We start from the raw sequence: 15,357 nt of genomic DNA, 5'->3' as shown, positions 1-15,357 counted from the left end.
ATGAATTTTCCCATTATTCTGTATATTGGAGACATACTTCAAAGAACAAGGAACAGTACAGCACAGGAACAGACTTTCTGGCCCACCAAACCTGTGCCGATCATATTGTCCTACCTCGACCAACAGCCTGGATCCCTCTATAGCTGAACTGTTCATGTGTCTATCCAGATACGTCTTAAATATGACTAATGTATCTGCCTCAAGCACCTCCTTTGGCAGTGCATTTCAGGCCACCACCACCCTCTGTGTAAAAAAACTACCCCCCCCTCCCCCCAACTCAACAGCTCCACTGAACCTTTCCCCTCTTATCTTGAACATGTAATTGTCATTTCTGCCCTGGGGAAAATGTTTCCAACTCTTCACCATATCTACACCCCTCATATTTTATAAACTTCTGTCAGGTCACCCTTCAGCCTCCATCTCTCCAGGGAGAAGAATCCCAGTTTATTCAATCTCTCCTTGCAGCTAATACCCTCCACACCAGACAACGTCCTGGTAAATCTTTTGTGTACTCCCTACCAACCTTTGGGACATTCTTGCTAACATTAAAGCGTTATACCCAAATGTATTCTCATGTGAATTAAATGCCTCAGTTCGGTTGTTGAGTACACTTGAATTTAATTCTTTCCCCTGCCCCCACAGGGCACTGCACATACTTGTGAAAAATGAGCTTATGTTGTGTGAATGGGGATCTTTTGCTGGCACCTAGTGGTAAAGTAATGATGGTTCTTCAACATTCGTCATGCCCAATGTGATTCAACTGGGGGCATTTTATTGTTAGCAAAGCTCGATGAGTAGAGGAAGAATCTGCACATCGACACAAAGACGCAAGTATCAAGTACAGCGTACTAACACTCCCACTGCAACTGTAGGCAACAGACGCACACCATGTTCCGGCTGCGTATCCTTAACACTCCTGTCACTGACTTCAAAGCAAATCTGTCGCTGAATTCACACCATCGTATCAACACAAGACAGTTGGCACTGAAAAGCCAAATTAAACTGTGTACTTTCAGTAATAATATAATGATAATATAAGATCTGGAATGACAGTTTGGAGCTGCAAAAGTTATATTGGCTGCACTAAAAAAGGAAAATGTTCCAAACCGCAGATTGAGCGACATCAGCAGTGAGAGAAACAGAATTAATGTTTCAGCTGTGAACTTACGCATTCAGTTGGTGTGAGAATCATGAGGTTGGCAGGGCAGGTTGTGATGAGTGAGGATATTGTGACTTTGCAACAGGATTTAGACCAGATTGGGTGACTGGACAAAAACCAGGCAAACAGAGTTTAACGTGGGGAAGCACAAGGTCATGCACTGTGTTTGGAGGAATCAAAAGGCAGAGTATTGTCTAGATGGAGAGAAATTGCAGATGAGTGAAGTACAGAGGGATCTGGGTGTTCTAGTGCATGAATTACAATAAACTAGTTATCAGGTCCAACAAATAGTTAAGAAGAAAAATGGCATTTTGGACTTTATTGCGAAAGGGTTGGAGTTTAAAAGTAGGGACGATTTGTTGCAATTGTGCAGTGTTGGTGAGGCCTGAGCTGGAATACTGCGTACAGATTTGGTCTCCTTACGTAATTAAAAAGGATATAGTAACATTGGAGGCAGTCCAAAGGAGATTCACCAGGCTAATTCCTGGGGTGCTAGGGTTGCTCTATTAAGAGAGATGAAATAGTCCGGGTCTGTATAGCACACAAGAAACAATTCTTTATACTAATACATTTGACAATAATAAATCAAATCAAATCAAATCATGCTTTTGTTACTTCCAGATCCGACTATTTCAATGGTCCCCCTGCCAGTCTTTCATATTACACTCTCCGTACACTTGAATTCATCCAATATGCTTGTATCCTAACTCATGCCAAGTTCTGCCCACCCATCATCCCTGGCTTTTGGTCAAGAAACTGTGTATCATTCTGGTCACCCTATTATAGAAAGGATATTATGAAACTAGAAAGAGTGCAGAAGAGATTTACTAGGATGTTACTGGGACTTGATGGTTTGAGTTATATGGAGAGGTTGGAAAGACTGGGACTTTATTCTCTGGAGCATAGGAGGCTGAGAGGTGATCTTATAGAGATCTATAAAATAATGAGGGGCACTGATCAGCTAGATAGTCAATATCTTTTCCCCAAAGGTAAGGGAGTCTAAAACTAAAGGGCATCGGTTTAAGATGAGAGGGGGGAGATACAGAAGAGTATAGAGGGGCGGTTATTTTCATGCAGAGGGTGGTGAGTGTCTGGAACAAGCTGCCAGAGGTAGTAGGAGAGGCGGGTACAATTTTGTCTTGTAAAAGCATTTAGACAGTTACATGGGTACGAGGGATATGAGCCAAATGTAGGCAATTGGGACTAGCTTAGGGATTTACAAAACGGGCAGCATGGACAAGTTGGACTGAAGGGCCTGTTTCCATGCTGTAAACCTCATGCTGTAAAACTCTAAATGCATCCAGTTTAAAACACCTAGGCCCTGATTTTACTGGCACGCCTGCCACGATTTCAGGGTGAGTGAGGCACGCAGAACGGCATTCTCCATTGCCTTGGGCGCGATCTTACGAGCCTCGGATGGGCGTGCTGGTAAAATTCCAGCCCTAACCTCCCGTTAAGATTCCTTTATGGCCTCACCCTGCCCTACTCTCCAGCCATGATGTAGAGATGCCGGTGTTGGACTGGGGTAAACACAGTAAGAAGTCTGACAACACCAGGTTTTAAGTCCAACCTATTTATTTGATAGTAAACTCACAAGCTTTCGAGGTTAAACTGTTCGTCAGGTTTAATGACAAAGAGTCACCTGACGAAGAGTTTAACCTCAAAAGCTTGTGAGTTTACTATCAAATAAATCGGTTGGACTTAAACCTGGTGTTGTCAGACTTCCTACTGTGTTTACCCTCCAGCTCCAGGGCGAACCTCTTGCCCATCAAAGATTTCCTTCCCCATCCAGATTTGTTGTCTGAGCTCTCAGCTGTCCGGACCCTAAGCTCTGGAATCCCCTCCGTAAACCTCTCCTTTCAGATGCTCACTGTAAACCTAAGTCTTTATGAGCAAGATTGTGATCTCTGTCCTAATATCTCTTCATGTGGTTGAGTCTGAAAGTTTATCTGATGATGGTTGTGAAACACCATTGGATGTTTGTGTTATGTTGTGTTAAAGTTATTTTATAAAGGTGATTTTGTATGATTATAGACTGAACAATCTTTGGCCATTTGCGTCTTTCCCTGAGAAAGCGAGCCATAATGGTCGTTCTTTCTGGTTATCCGTGCCAAAAATAGTAACTCAAGGATGTCTTCATTAATTCACCAGCTGTTATGGATTCAGCTCCCTGATGGGGAAGTGTTTGTAATTGATATTTTTCTAGACATTTGGCACGGATGAAGCAATCTATCGGTAGCTTTTGCAACAGCAGGGGGGCTCTGACAGGTAAAGGCTCCATTCCGATGCAAGCACTTATCGTTGCCTTGTTTAATTTGTGGCAATCGCGTTCTGTCAAAATGACTAAACAGCTTTAGGAGAAACAGGATATTGCCTACTTGAAAGCACTAAAAAAACAAATGGTTATGCGGTCGTAAAACAACAGAGCACTCAAGAAAATGAAATTCTGCCCTGCGTCGATGCTGACAATATAATGAAATTTCTACCTGGGGAAGTCTTTCATTAATATGGAATGACTCATGCCTGTAAGGTTGCTGCTTCAGACACCTCTGATTTAGCATGGTAGGCTAAAACAATTTACTTTGAGATCTACATTCAGTTTTGATAAATTGCCAGGATTATATAGATAGCTATATATAGAAGTTTCCTCGAGCTACACATTTTTGCAAGAATAGGCTGAGCTACACACAGCTGAGATGCCACCTAGCAGAAGGAAATCACGGTCAAGACGCTACAGCCTCCCAGCTGCCAGTTTCCTGCAGGTGGGAGGTGGCGCATTGTTTGCCAGTGGCGGGATTCTCAGGTCCCGCCATTGTCAATGGGAATTCCCATTTATATCAACCCACGTCGTTGGGAAACGTGCGGGCGGGGGTGCGTTTCCGGCGGGACTGGACAATTCCTCCCCAGCATGAACAGCCGGAGAATTCCAGTCCAGATGTTTCACAGATTGAAATTGTAATTAGTACAGAGGTGCAGAAAAGTTAATCAAGGTGTGGTCCTGATAGTGACTCACCTGATGAAGGAGCAGCACTCCGAAAGCTCGTGACACCAAACAAACCTGCTGGACTTTAACCTGGTGTTGTGAGGCTTCCCAGGGTGTGGTCCTTAACAGATGTGATCCTTAGCAGACGTGTTAGTGTCCTTCAAAGTGTGTCTCGCCTGCCTATTCCCTTTACTGCATGAAAAGCAAGTGTGTGAAACTTTACGGTGGCGGCAGTTTTGAAACCAGCACTGGATGTGGCTTGTGGAATGGAGCTGGGCAAGAACTGTCCATCCCTGCTGGACTAGTGACCAAGCTTCACTGAACCTACATCTTCGAGTAAAAGTTAACCAACAACGGCTGATTCGAGCAATTTTAACTGAAATATTTCCTTTCGGTTAGAATATTTTCTCACAAATATCCATGGGTGTGGAAGGAAGGTAGAGAGAAATGAGTGAAGAAGTCTACAGAATATGTGCAGTAGACAGAAAGATTCGAATCATATCCTATTCCATTGCATGCTTTGTTCCTGTGTGTTGTTTAGCCTTCCCATTATCACATGCATTTATCTTGAATAGGCTTTGGGTTAGAGCTAATGTGTGCTTGAGACAGAGCTTAACAGGTCTAATATCTGTCGTCTGGCAGTAATATCCTTTTCCCAGTAACCTTCCCCCCTGGTTTTCTTTTGACTGATATTGTGGAAGGTGGAGGGGGGGGAGAGGTAATACATTGCTCATACGCTACCTAATGTCACCACCAGACAGGAGAATACGCAACAGACGAAGAGGAGGAAGAGATGAGCCCTATGTTCGTTAACAATGACATGGCAATTGAAGTTTTTGATCTAGCAGAGAATGAAGATATGCTTTCACCTGTTGAAATGGATCCTGAAAAGCTGGTCCATAAGTTCAAGGAGGTAAGAGATTTATCAATTTCCTCAGCATTCAGCATTATTATACTCATTTTTACTATCCTTTTCCTTCCTGCCGTTTCTTTGTGTCTCCTACACAAAGAGACTTTGGAGTCTTTGTTCAAGACTCTCTTAAGATTAATGTACAGGTTCATTCGGCAGTTAGGAAGCAAATTCAATGTTAGCATTCATGTCACGAGGGCTAGAATACAAGAGCAGGGATGTACTTCTGAGGATGTATAAGGCTCTGGTCAGACCTCATTTGGAATATTGTGAGCAGTTTTGGGCCCCGCATCTAAGGAAGGATGTGCTGGCCTTGGAAAGGGTTCAGAAGAGGGTTCCTAGAGTGAAGAGCTTGTCGTATGAGGAACGATTGAGGACTCTGGGTCTGTACTCATTGGAGTTTAGAAGGATGAGGGGGGATCTTATTGAAACTTGTTGGATACTGCAAGGCTTGGATAGAGTGGACGTGACGAGGATGTTGCCACGAGTGAGAAAAACTAGAACCAGAGGGCACAATCTCAGGCTAAAGGAACGATCCTTTAAAACAGAGATGAGAGGAATTTCTTCAACCAGAGAGTGGTGAATCTGTGGACCTGTTTGCCGCAGAAGGCTGTGGAGGACAGGTCATTGAATGTCTTTAAGATAGAGATAGATAGATTCTTGATTAATAAGGGGATCAGGGGTTATGGGGAAAGGACAGGAGAATGGGGATGAGAAAAATATCAGCCATGATTCAATGGCAGAGCAGACTCGATGGGCCAAGTGGCCTAATTCTGCTGTAATGTCTTATGGTCTATAGTTTTCTTGAGGCCTCTGCTGATCCAATTCTGTAGCCATCCCCTGGTTGGTGTCGAAGAGCAGTTTAGGTTTACTGGCTGTACATTTTGTTTTCCCTTTGGAGAATTGCTTGGTCTCCACAAGGTGCCACCTTAGGGTGGTACGGTTGAAAGCAGGAACCCAATCCTTAAGTTTATTTATCAGTGTCACAAGTAGGCTTACAATAAAACTGCAATGAAGTTACTGTGAAAATCCTCTAGTTGTCACACTCTGGAGACAGGGATCGGGTACAATGAAGGAGAGTTTAGCATGGCCCAATGCACCAAATCAGCACATCTTTCAAACTGTAGGAGAAAACCGGAGCACCCGGAGGAAACCCACGCAGACATGGGGAGAATGTGCAGACTCTGCACAGACTGACCCAAGCCGGGGAATCGAACCCGAGTCTCTGGCTCTGTGAGGCAGCAGTCCTAACCATTGCATCATCATGCCACCCATTCTAGATGTAAATCCAAAGTAAAAGCAGAAAATGCCCGAAATACTCAGCATTTGTGGAGGGAGAAACTCAGTTCGTGTTTCGAGTTGATAGCCTCTGATTAGAACTGAGAAAGGTTAGAGATGTGACAGGTTTTGAGCGCGGGATGGCTGGGATCTGGCCAGAAAGGCAGACCTCTGAGGGGGTGGATGACAGCAGAAATTGGATGACAGACAAGTTAGTGTTGCAGAGCCAAAGGGAGTGGTGATGGGGCAAGAAAAAACAAAGGAATGTCTAGAGCAGGCGTGCTGCTGCCTGAAAGCACGAGCAAGAGAAAAAACTGAAAGGCGTGAAGCAATGGAAGCAAAATGGCGTTGCAGTCTGAAATTGTTCAACTGCAGGTTGAGCTCAGAAGGCTGAAGAGTGCCTAATGGAAAGATGAGGTGTTCCTCCATCTTGTGTTGAGCTTCACTGGAACATTGCGGCAGGCCGAGATATCAGCGTCAGAAAGTTAAATTCACAGGCTATTGGAAGTTAGGATCATACTTACAGACTGAACAGAGGTGTTTTGTAAAGCAGCCACCTAATCAGTATTTGGTCTCGCTAATGTAGCGGAGATTGCATTGTGAGTAGCAAATACAGTATACTAAATTCTATACTAAATACAGGACACTACATTTTACACTGAGAACATAAGAAGTATGAGTAGGCCCCTTGAGCCTGCCCTGCCGTTCAGTAAGATCATGGCAGATCTTTTTTGTGGACTCAGCTCCACTTATCTGCCCACTCGCCATAACCCTTAATCCCTTCACTGTTCATAAATCTATCGATCCTTGCCTTAAAAACATTCAATGGGAAGCCTCAACAGATTCACTAGGCAGGGAAATTCACAGATTCACAACCCTTTGTGTGTAGAAGTTCCTCCTCAACTCAGTCCTAAATCTGCTTCCCCTTATTTACAGATTATACCCTCTAGTTCTGGTTTCACCCACCAGTGGAAACAACCTCCCTGCTTTTATCTTATCTATTCTCTTTATAACCTTATATGTTTCTATAAGGTCCCCCCTCATTCTTCTAAATTCCAATGAGTATAGTCCCAGTCTACTCAGTCTCTCCTCATAAGCCAACCTTCTCAACTCTGGAATCAATCCAATGAATCTCCTGTGCACCCCCTCCAGTACCAGTATATCCTTCCTCAAGTAACTGCATACAGTACTCCATGTGTGGCGTCACCAGCACCTTACACAGCTGCAGCATGACCTCCCTGGTTTTAAACGCCATCCCTCTAGCAATGAAAGACAAAAATCCATTTGCCTTCTTAATTACCTGCTGCGCCTGCAAACCAACTTTTTTGTGATTCAGGCACAAGGACACCCAGGTCCCTCTGCACAGCAGCGTGCTGCCATTTTTTACCATTTAAATAATAGTCCATTTTGCTGTTATTCCTACCAAAATGGATGATCTTACTAAATGCAGTATTCTAAATTATTCACTAAATACTAAATTGTACACTGATTACAGTATACTAAATTGTATACTAAATACGGTATACTAGATTATACACTAAACACAGTATACTATTGCTAAGCTGGAAGAAATCTTTGGGGCCTTGCACAGTGAGGAGAGAGGAGATAAAGGGACAGGTGTTACATCTCCTGCACTTGCATGGAAAGGTGCCGTGCGTGGGAAACAGGTTGTTGGATGTGATTGAGGAGATAATGTTTTTTTCCATCTTGCTGCAGCGTGTTAGAGCTGCAGTCGCAAAGTACTATCAGGTATAATAAGCTGTTTGTAAACTGTTAGATGACTTAAGTTAACTGTATCTTGCTTGTGACATTCAATGCATTACCATCACTGAATCCCCTATTACCAATGTCCCGGGAGATTACAATTGACCAGAAACTGAACTGGATCAGCCTTATAAATGCTGTGGCTACAAGAGCACTTCAGAGACTAGGCGATCCTGCAGTGAGTAACTCACCTCCTGACTCCCCAAAACCTGACCACCATCTGCAAGGCACAAGTCAGGAATGTGATGGAATGCTTTACAATTGCTTGGATTAGTGCAGCTTCAACAATACTCAAAAAGCTGCACACCATCCAAGGCAAAGCAGCCCACTTTACCAACATCACATCCACCAGCTTAATCATTCACTCACTCCATTACCAATGCAGAGTAGCAGCAGTGTATACTATCTTTAAGATGCACTGCAGCAACTCACCAAGCTTCTTTCAACAGCATCTTCCAAACCCATGACCTCTATCTAAGTTCAGTAAATGCATTGCAAGTGCCGATAGAAGCCATGTACCATCCTGACTTGGAACGATATTGCAATTCCTTCACTGTCTCTGGGTCAAAATACCAGAACTCCTTTCCTAACTCACCGTGAGTGCACCCACATCACATGGACTGCAGCACTTCAAGAAAGCAGCTCACCACCACCTTTTTAAAAGTAATTTAGGAACGAGCAACAAATGTTGGCCTTGCCAGCAGTGCCTACATCCCATGAAAAAATTAAAAAAATGTACATTTTGACAATTGTTAGACATTGTGTGGGGAATGACATTTGGTAATAGCTCAAAGAGTTGTCCAGCAAATAGATCATCTCAACCAGACCTCAGAGCCCAATTCTTAAGTTTTCCTTTTTGTTTAAGTATGTATCTTTGGGATGTGTTGCTGTCAAGGGCACCATTATTGCCCTGCTGTGGTGATACTTGAAGTGTCTGCAATCAAGGGCAGCACGGTGACACAATGGTTAGCACCGCTGCCTCACAGTACCAGGAAGCTGGGTTCAATTCTGGCCTCGGGTCACTGTCTGTGTGTCGTTTGCACACTCTCCCCATGTATGCGTGGGTTTCCTCCGGGTGCTCCGCTTTCTTCCCACATTCCAAAGATGTGCAGGTTCGGTTGATTGGCCATGTTAAATTGCTCCTTAGTGTCAGGGGGATTTGCAGGGTAAATATGAGGGATTATGGGAATAGGGATGGGGTGGGATTGTGGTCGGTGCAGGCTGAATGGGCCAAATGGCTTCCTTCTGCACTGTAGGGATTCTATGATTCTATGTGACTGAGCTCCCTCAATGCTATTAAGTGGAATTTCAGGATTTTGACCACACTGATTGAGGAACAATCATACTTGTTCAAGTTGAAATAATGTGTGACTTGGAGGGCTATTTGGACACTATGGTGCTTCCATACACCCACTGTCCTTGATTTTCTAGACAATGGAAGTCATAGTTTGTTAGGTTCTGCCAAAGAAACCTTGACAAATTGGCATTTGGCTGGCCAGCATTTATTGCCCATCCCTAGTTGCCCTTGAACTGAATGGCTTGTTGGGCCATATCAGGGGGTAGTTGAGAGTCAATCATATTGCTGTGGATCTGGAATCACATGTTGGCCAGATCAGATAAGGACTGCAGATTTTCTTCCCTAAAGGACATTAGTGAACTAGAAGGGTTTTTCTGATAATTGACAATGGCTTCATGGTCATCAGTAGATTCTTAGTTCCAGATATTTTTTACTGAATTCAAATTCCATCATCTGCTGTGGTGGGATTCGAACCTGGGTTTCCAGAACATGAGCTGAGTTTCTGGATTAGTAGCCCAGCTAGTCCAAAGCTGCTGTGATACCTGGAACTACCAACTGACTCAGGAGTAGCTTCTTCCCTGCTGCCATCGAACTTCTGATTGGCCCTCTGACATATTAAGCTGATCACTCTCTCATCACTCTAATTGTAACACTATATTCTGCACCCTCTCCTTCTCTCCTGTCTGCTCTATGTTTGGTATGCTTTGTACAGTGCGCAAAATACAATTCTTCTCACTGTATCCCAATACATGTGACAGTAATAAATCAAATCACTGAATTCAATTCAACCAAGATTGTCAGACAATGGCTACTGAATTCTAATGTGGTCAAATCTAATTTAGTCTTGTAGTTTTAAATTCTGGGATACCCACCTTTTGGTCTGGAAACGAAGAATAATTTACCATAATGGTAAATTATGAAGTATATGCATTCACAAGTAGGGTGCCTGATGACACAGTCACTGCAGAGATCATTCCTTGCACCCAGTTTACTCCAGCCCATTGTCCAATTTCATTCCCCCCGCCCCTAACCCCTGGGGCCTGAAATGGGACATTTTGATTCCTCAATGCTGGCAATCCCTCATACTGATTGGTACAGAAAAAAAATCACACTGTCATCCAATCTTGAAAGAGTGTTGGGTGTCTTGGCAAATTGTATTGTCTGAAATTGAGAAGAAAATCATGATGCATGATATTAATGATAACGTTTGTTTGTTCTTGATTGCCAGCTTCAGATTAAACATGCTGTAACTGAAGCAGAGATCCAGCAACTGAAACGAAAGGTATGTTTTCTGCTTTTCAGTGAGCTTTCTGGCTGCTATCAGATGTTAGCTTATTTGTTTGTAACCTTATTGCGTTTGAGGAAGTGGTTCGCACAGAAAACCACATTTCTGCAACCAAAAGAGAAAATGCTGGAAAATCTCAGCAGGTCTGGCAGCATCTGTAAGGAGAGAAAACAGCTAATGTTTCGAGTCCAGATGACCCTTTGAAAGGGTTATCTGGACTCGAAACGTCAGATCTTTTCTTTCCTTACAGATGCTGCCAGACAGACCTGCTGAGATTTTCCAGCATTTTCTCTTTTGGTTTCAGATTCCAGCTTCCGCAGTAATTTGCTATTAAACCATGTTCTGCACTTGATGAGTCTCATTGAGCTTTCCAGACATCTATACAATATTTTCTTATGCACTTAGATATGCATTGCAATTATCTGGGAGGTCATTTGAAAGTGTTCCATTTCACAAACTGCATTAAGGTGGAAGAGGTCAGCATTGGCGAGTGTTGCCGTCATTAATTTAATGAGTTTGGCATTTTCAGGCTGTAATATATTTAAAATGTACTAGAATGTCAAATGTACAATGACTACATATCCATTCGAAACCTCAGGCCTAACTTTATTGCCACAATGTAAAAGAATAGTTCAAATTACCCAGTGTTTTAATCAATACAGTAACATTGCTACCGAACAGACATTGATTTATGGAAAATCTGATTTTATTGATTATCTGTTACCCTAATGGCATTATATCATCAAATCGAATCATAGAAGTCCTACAGTGCAGAAGGAGGCCATCCGGCCCATCGAGCTTACACCAATTTCCGCAATCCCATGTATTTACCCGGCTGGTTCCCCCTAACATGAAGGGCCAATTTAGCATGGCCAATCGTACATCTTTGGAGTGTGGGAGGAACCCGGAACACCCGGAGGAAACTTACACAAACACAGGGAAAATGTGCAAACTCTACACAGACAAGTCATCCGAGGCTGGAATTGAACCTGGGTCCCTGGCACTGTGAGGCAGCAGTGCTAACCATTGTGCTACTGTGCCACCCCAAAGTCCCAATACAAACAGTCTGAAAATTCAGGCAGCTCCCGTATTTCAAGGGGATGTCTACAATGCATCCCCATGCCAATATAATGTCTGACCCTCCTTGCCAGCTGTGAGAGCTGCCAGAGGAGGATTTGGAGGATTTTTGTGTTTGTGGAGCTGCCCACACAATCCATTTTAGCAGCATGATCTCCATGTTTCCACAAAGACAAGTTCAAGCTGAACTTCAGCAGCAAGCTCACTAGCACACTGCCCAGTACAACTGTTATGTTTTTTTTTTCACTTTTTCATGGGTGTTGCTGGCTAGGCCAGCATTTATTGCTCATCTCTGACTGCCCTTGAGAAGGTGGTGGTGAGCTGCCTTCTTGAACCACTGCTGTCCATGTGATGTAGATACACCCACAGTGCTGTTGGGAAGGGAGTTCCAGGATTTTGACCTGGCAGTGGTGAAGGAATGGAAGCAATACAGTTCCAAGTCTGGATGGTGTGTGACTTGGAGGGAACCTACGGGTGTTCTGATCCATCTGTCCTTTGAGGTGGTAGAATTCACAGGTTTCAAAGGTACTGTTGAAGAAACTTGGTGAGTTGCCGCAGTGCAACCTGTAGTTGGTACACCTTGCTGCCACTGTGTGTCGTTGGTGGAGAGCGTGGATGTCTGCGGTGGTGTATAATCAAGTGGGCTATTTTCATTCTCATCATCAATACTTGAAATGAAATGCCAAAACACTGAATGTATTCAAGAGGTGGCTGGATATAGCACTTGAGGCAAATGAAATCAAAGGTTATGGGGAGAAAGCAGGATTAGGCTATTGAATTGGACGATCAGCCATGATCGTGATGAATGGCAGAGTAGGCTCAAAGGGCCAAGTAGCTTCCACCTCCTCCTATCTTCTGTTTCTAGTGGTTAGTTTTTGTTTGAAGGAGGAACACAGGGAGAAGCGGCTGCTGAAAGAAGTGGCAATTTGTCATACCGAGTGCATCGCCTGCGGCAGAAATGAAAAGGGGAAGGAAAAAGGGAAGATGCACAGAACTCCATGCTCACTTCCAGAGCAGTAGAATTTCTAGGTCATTATGCACACAGTTGCACAGGGCAGTCTCAAATTACGAATTAATTTTAAAATTTTCACTATGGCCCATTTAAACCTCCAGAGGGTTCAGCTCCACCTTTGATTGCACCTTGCTGCTGATGCGTGGATCCGAGACCATCATAGTTATACAAATAAAGATTGTCCCTGGAGTCTGAGACAGGGTGGCTGTCCTTGCATGAAGATGAGAAGGAGTTTTCTCCACTGCAGTTACGCGAGCAAAGATTGAGCCCAGTAAACATCCAACCTGTAGTCTGTACTTTTTTGTTTATCTGTTTTTGGCACAGCGGTTAGCACTGCTGCCTGACAGCACCAGAGATCCAGGTTCATTTCCAGCCTCAGGTCACTGTCTGTGAAGAGTTGTGATGTGGAGATGCCGGCGTTGGACTGGGGTAAACACATTAAGAAGTCTCACAACACCAGGTTAAAGTCCAACAGGTTTATTTGGTAGCAAAAGCCACCAGCTTTTGGAGCACTGCTCCTTCATCTTGTGAGTGGGAACTCCCCACTCATTGATAATAAATTCCCCCTCTCCTACTACAGCTCTCCCAGCACAGTCATAAGCCTGTGTATAAATTAGTGTGGGGTGAATTACTGATTTCATTATTTCTGTGTGCTAAAATGTCAAAAACCTCTATTGGACAATTTGGCGTGCAGTTGTGTATCTTGCTAAACTGCATGAATTAGCTGAAATTTGTTTCCAGATTTGTTGTTCACATCCAAGTACAGTGAAACCTATTTAAATACTGATCTGATGTAACCCGTTAACTGCAATTTACAAGATGACCCAATCTGCACCTGCTCATCCGCTTGCTATTATACTTGGGTTTGTGTGATCAAATCCCACTTGCATGCAACAAAACTTGTGTTTCTAATCTGTTTATAGAGAAATGAAAAGTGGCACTGAACATCCCTTCCCATTTGTGCCTCAGAATGAGTCAAGAAGCATTAACAGGAGTCAGGGAAACCTCATAATTTGTATATTTTCCCCTTTCAAAACAGGCTTGGAGGGAGAGACCTTATATTCCCGGTGAAGGGAGAATCCAAGGCCAGTCTTTATCTGGGATACATTTATTCACCCAGGCTTCTACCTTCTGACTTCACTCAACCCTTGTAGAATGGCATGGTGGCACAGTGGTTAGCACTGCTGCCTCACAGCACCAGGGAGCCGGGTTCAATTCCAGACACAGACGACTGTCTGTGTGAAATTTTCTCGTTCTCCCCATGTCTGTGTGGGTTTCCTCCCATACCAAAGATGAGCGGGTTAGGTTGATTGGCTATGCTAAAATTGCCCCTTAGTGTCTAGGGGATTGGCAGGGTAAATAGGATAGTTAAGGGGATAAAGCCTGGGTGGGATTGTTGTCAGTGCAGGTTGATGGGCCAAATAGACTCCTTCTGCACTCGAGGGATTCTATGAAGTTCAGTGTTGTTGTGTCAGTAAGTGACTCTTTATATGTGCTCAAGTAAACATCCGCTTAGCAACCTTCCCCTGTGTGTACCACCTAACTTCAATTCATACAATTAAGAGAGAAAAATGATTTTAAGTTAAAGTTTATTCGTCATAAGTAGGCTTACATTAACTCTGCATGAAGTTACTATGAAAATCCCCTCGTCACCACACTCCAGTGCCTGTTTGGGTACACTGAGGGAGAATTTAGCATGGCCAGTGCTCCTAACTAGCACGTCTTTCAGACTGTGAAAGAGACTGGAGCACCTGGAGGAAACCCACACAGAGGGAGAACGTGCAAACTCCACACAAAGAGTGACCCAAGCTGGGAATCGAACCCGGGTCCCTGTCACTGTGGGGCAGCAGTGCTAACCACTGTGCCACCATGCTGCCCTTTGTATACTCAAGTATCCATCCTAACTTCAGCTGATACAATTGAGAAAGAAAAACTATTCAGTGTGGAGCTGAACATTCTGTACAGTATATTCTGTTACTCTTAGCGTTCCAGCACAAACTTGTCTATTGGCCCATGAATTAAATCAATAGATAGTAAATCACAAGTTTCTGTAATTTTCTAATAAGTTCCTTGATGCATAGATGGGGCCAACCTGTAACCTCCAGGTCACGGAAGATGTCATACTGTGTGCAAATTAGTTTTATTCGGTTATTATTGTAAACCAACTTCTGCAGTCGGAGTGGCCCCAGTGCAGTTTCCCAACTCGGGCTGGTGATGGACCATTGCAACACTCCCTGGCAATGCAAGAGGTCCAATCTGAGCACTAGGTTCTCTGATTCCAAAGCATAAATATTTCAATAAACGATGGCTTCACAGTTCAGATATGAATTTGTTATGCTTTCCACAGGCTAATATTCACATTCCAATGCTTAGATACTGCAGTCTAGTGAGAAGCAAGTGACATCAATCCTGAAAACTGCAGTACTTGTCACTTACAACTGCTGGTGGGCAGGTGTGGGCGATGATAGAACAGACTAGAAGATAGCTCGAAAGATCAGTGAAAGTACGAAGCAATTGAAGCATCAGTGATTCGGATACTTGCCTGGATTCATATGGTTTGATTTGATTTGAATTGATTTATCATTGTCACAT

General features: G+C 43.6%; 1 protein-coding gene across 1 annotated transcript in view; it reads left to right on the top strand.

The window, feature by feature from the left end:
• LOC145359265 (neurabin-2-like) overlaps positions 1–15,357 on the top strand; it is a 236,776-nt gene that overhangs the window by 194,602 nt on the left and 26,817 nt on the right. The window contains exons 7-8 of the mRNA XM_080213792.1: positions 4,900–5,055; positions 10,620–10,673. Of these exons, the coding sequence (XP_080069918.1) occupies positions 4,900–5,055; positions 10,620–10,673 (210 nt within the window). The remainder of the gene's footprint in view (positions 1–4,899; positions 5,056–10,619; positions 10,674–15,357) is intronic.

Source organism: Carcharhinus amblyrhynchos, chromosome 27 (assembly GCF_965287045.1).
Source record: "Carcharhinus amblyrhynchos chromosome 27, sCarAmb.v2.hapA, whole genome shotgun sequence".
Classification (NCBI taxonomy): Eukaryota; Metazoa; Chordata; class Chondrichthyes; order Carcharhiniformes; family Carcharhinidae; genus Carcharhinus; species Carcharhinus amblyrhynchos.
This window is presented reverse-complemented; position numbering and strand designations above follow the sequence as displayed.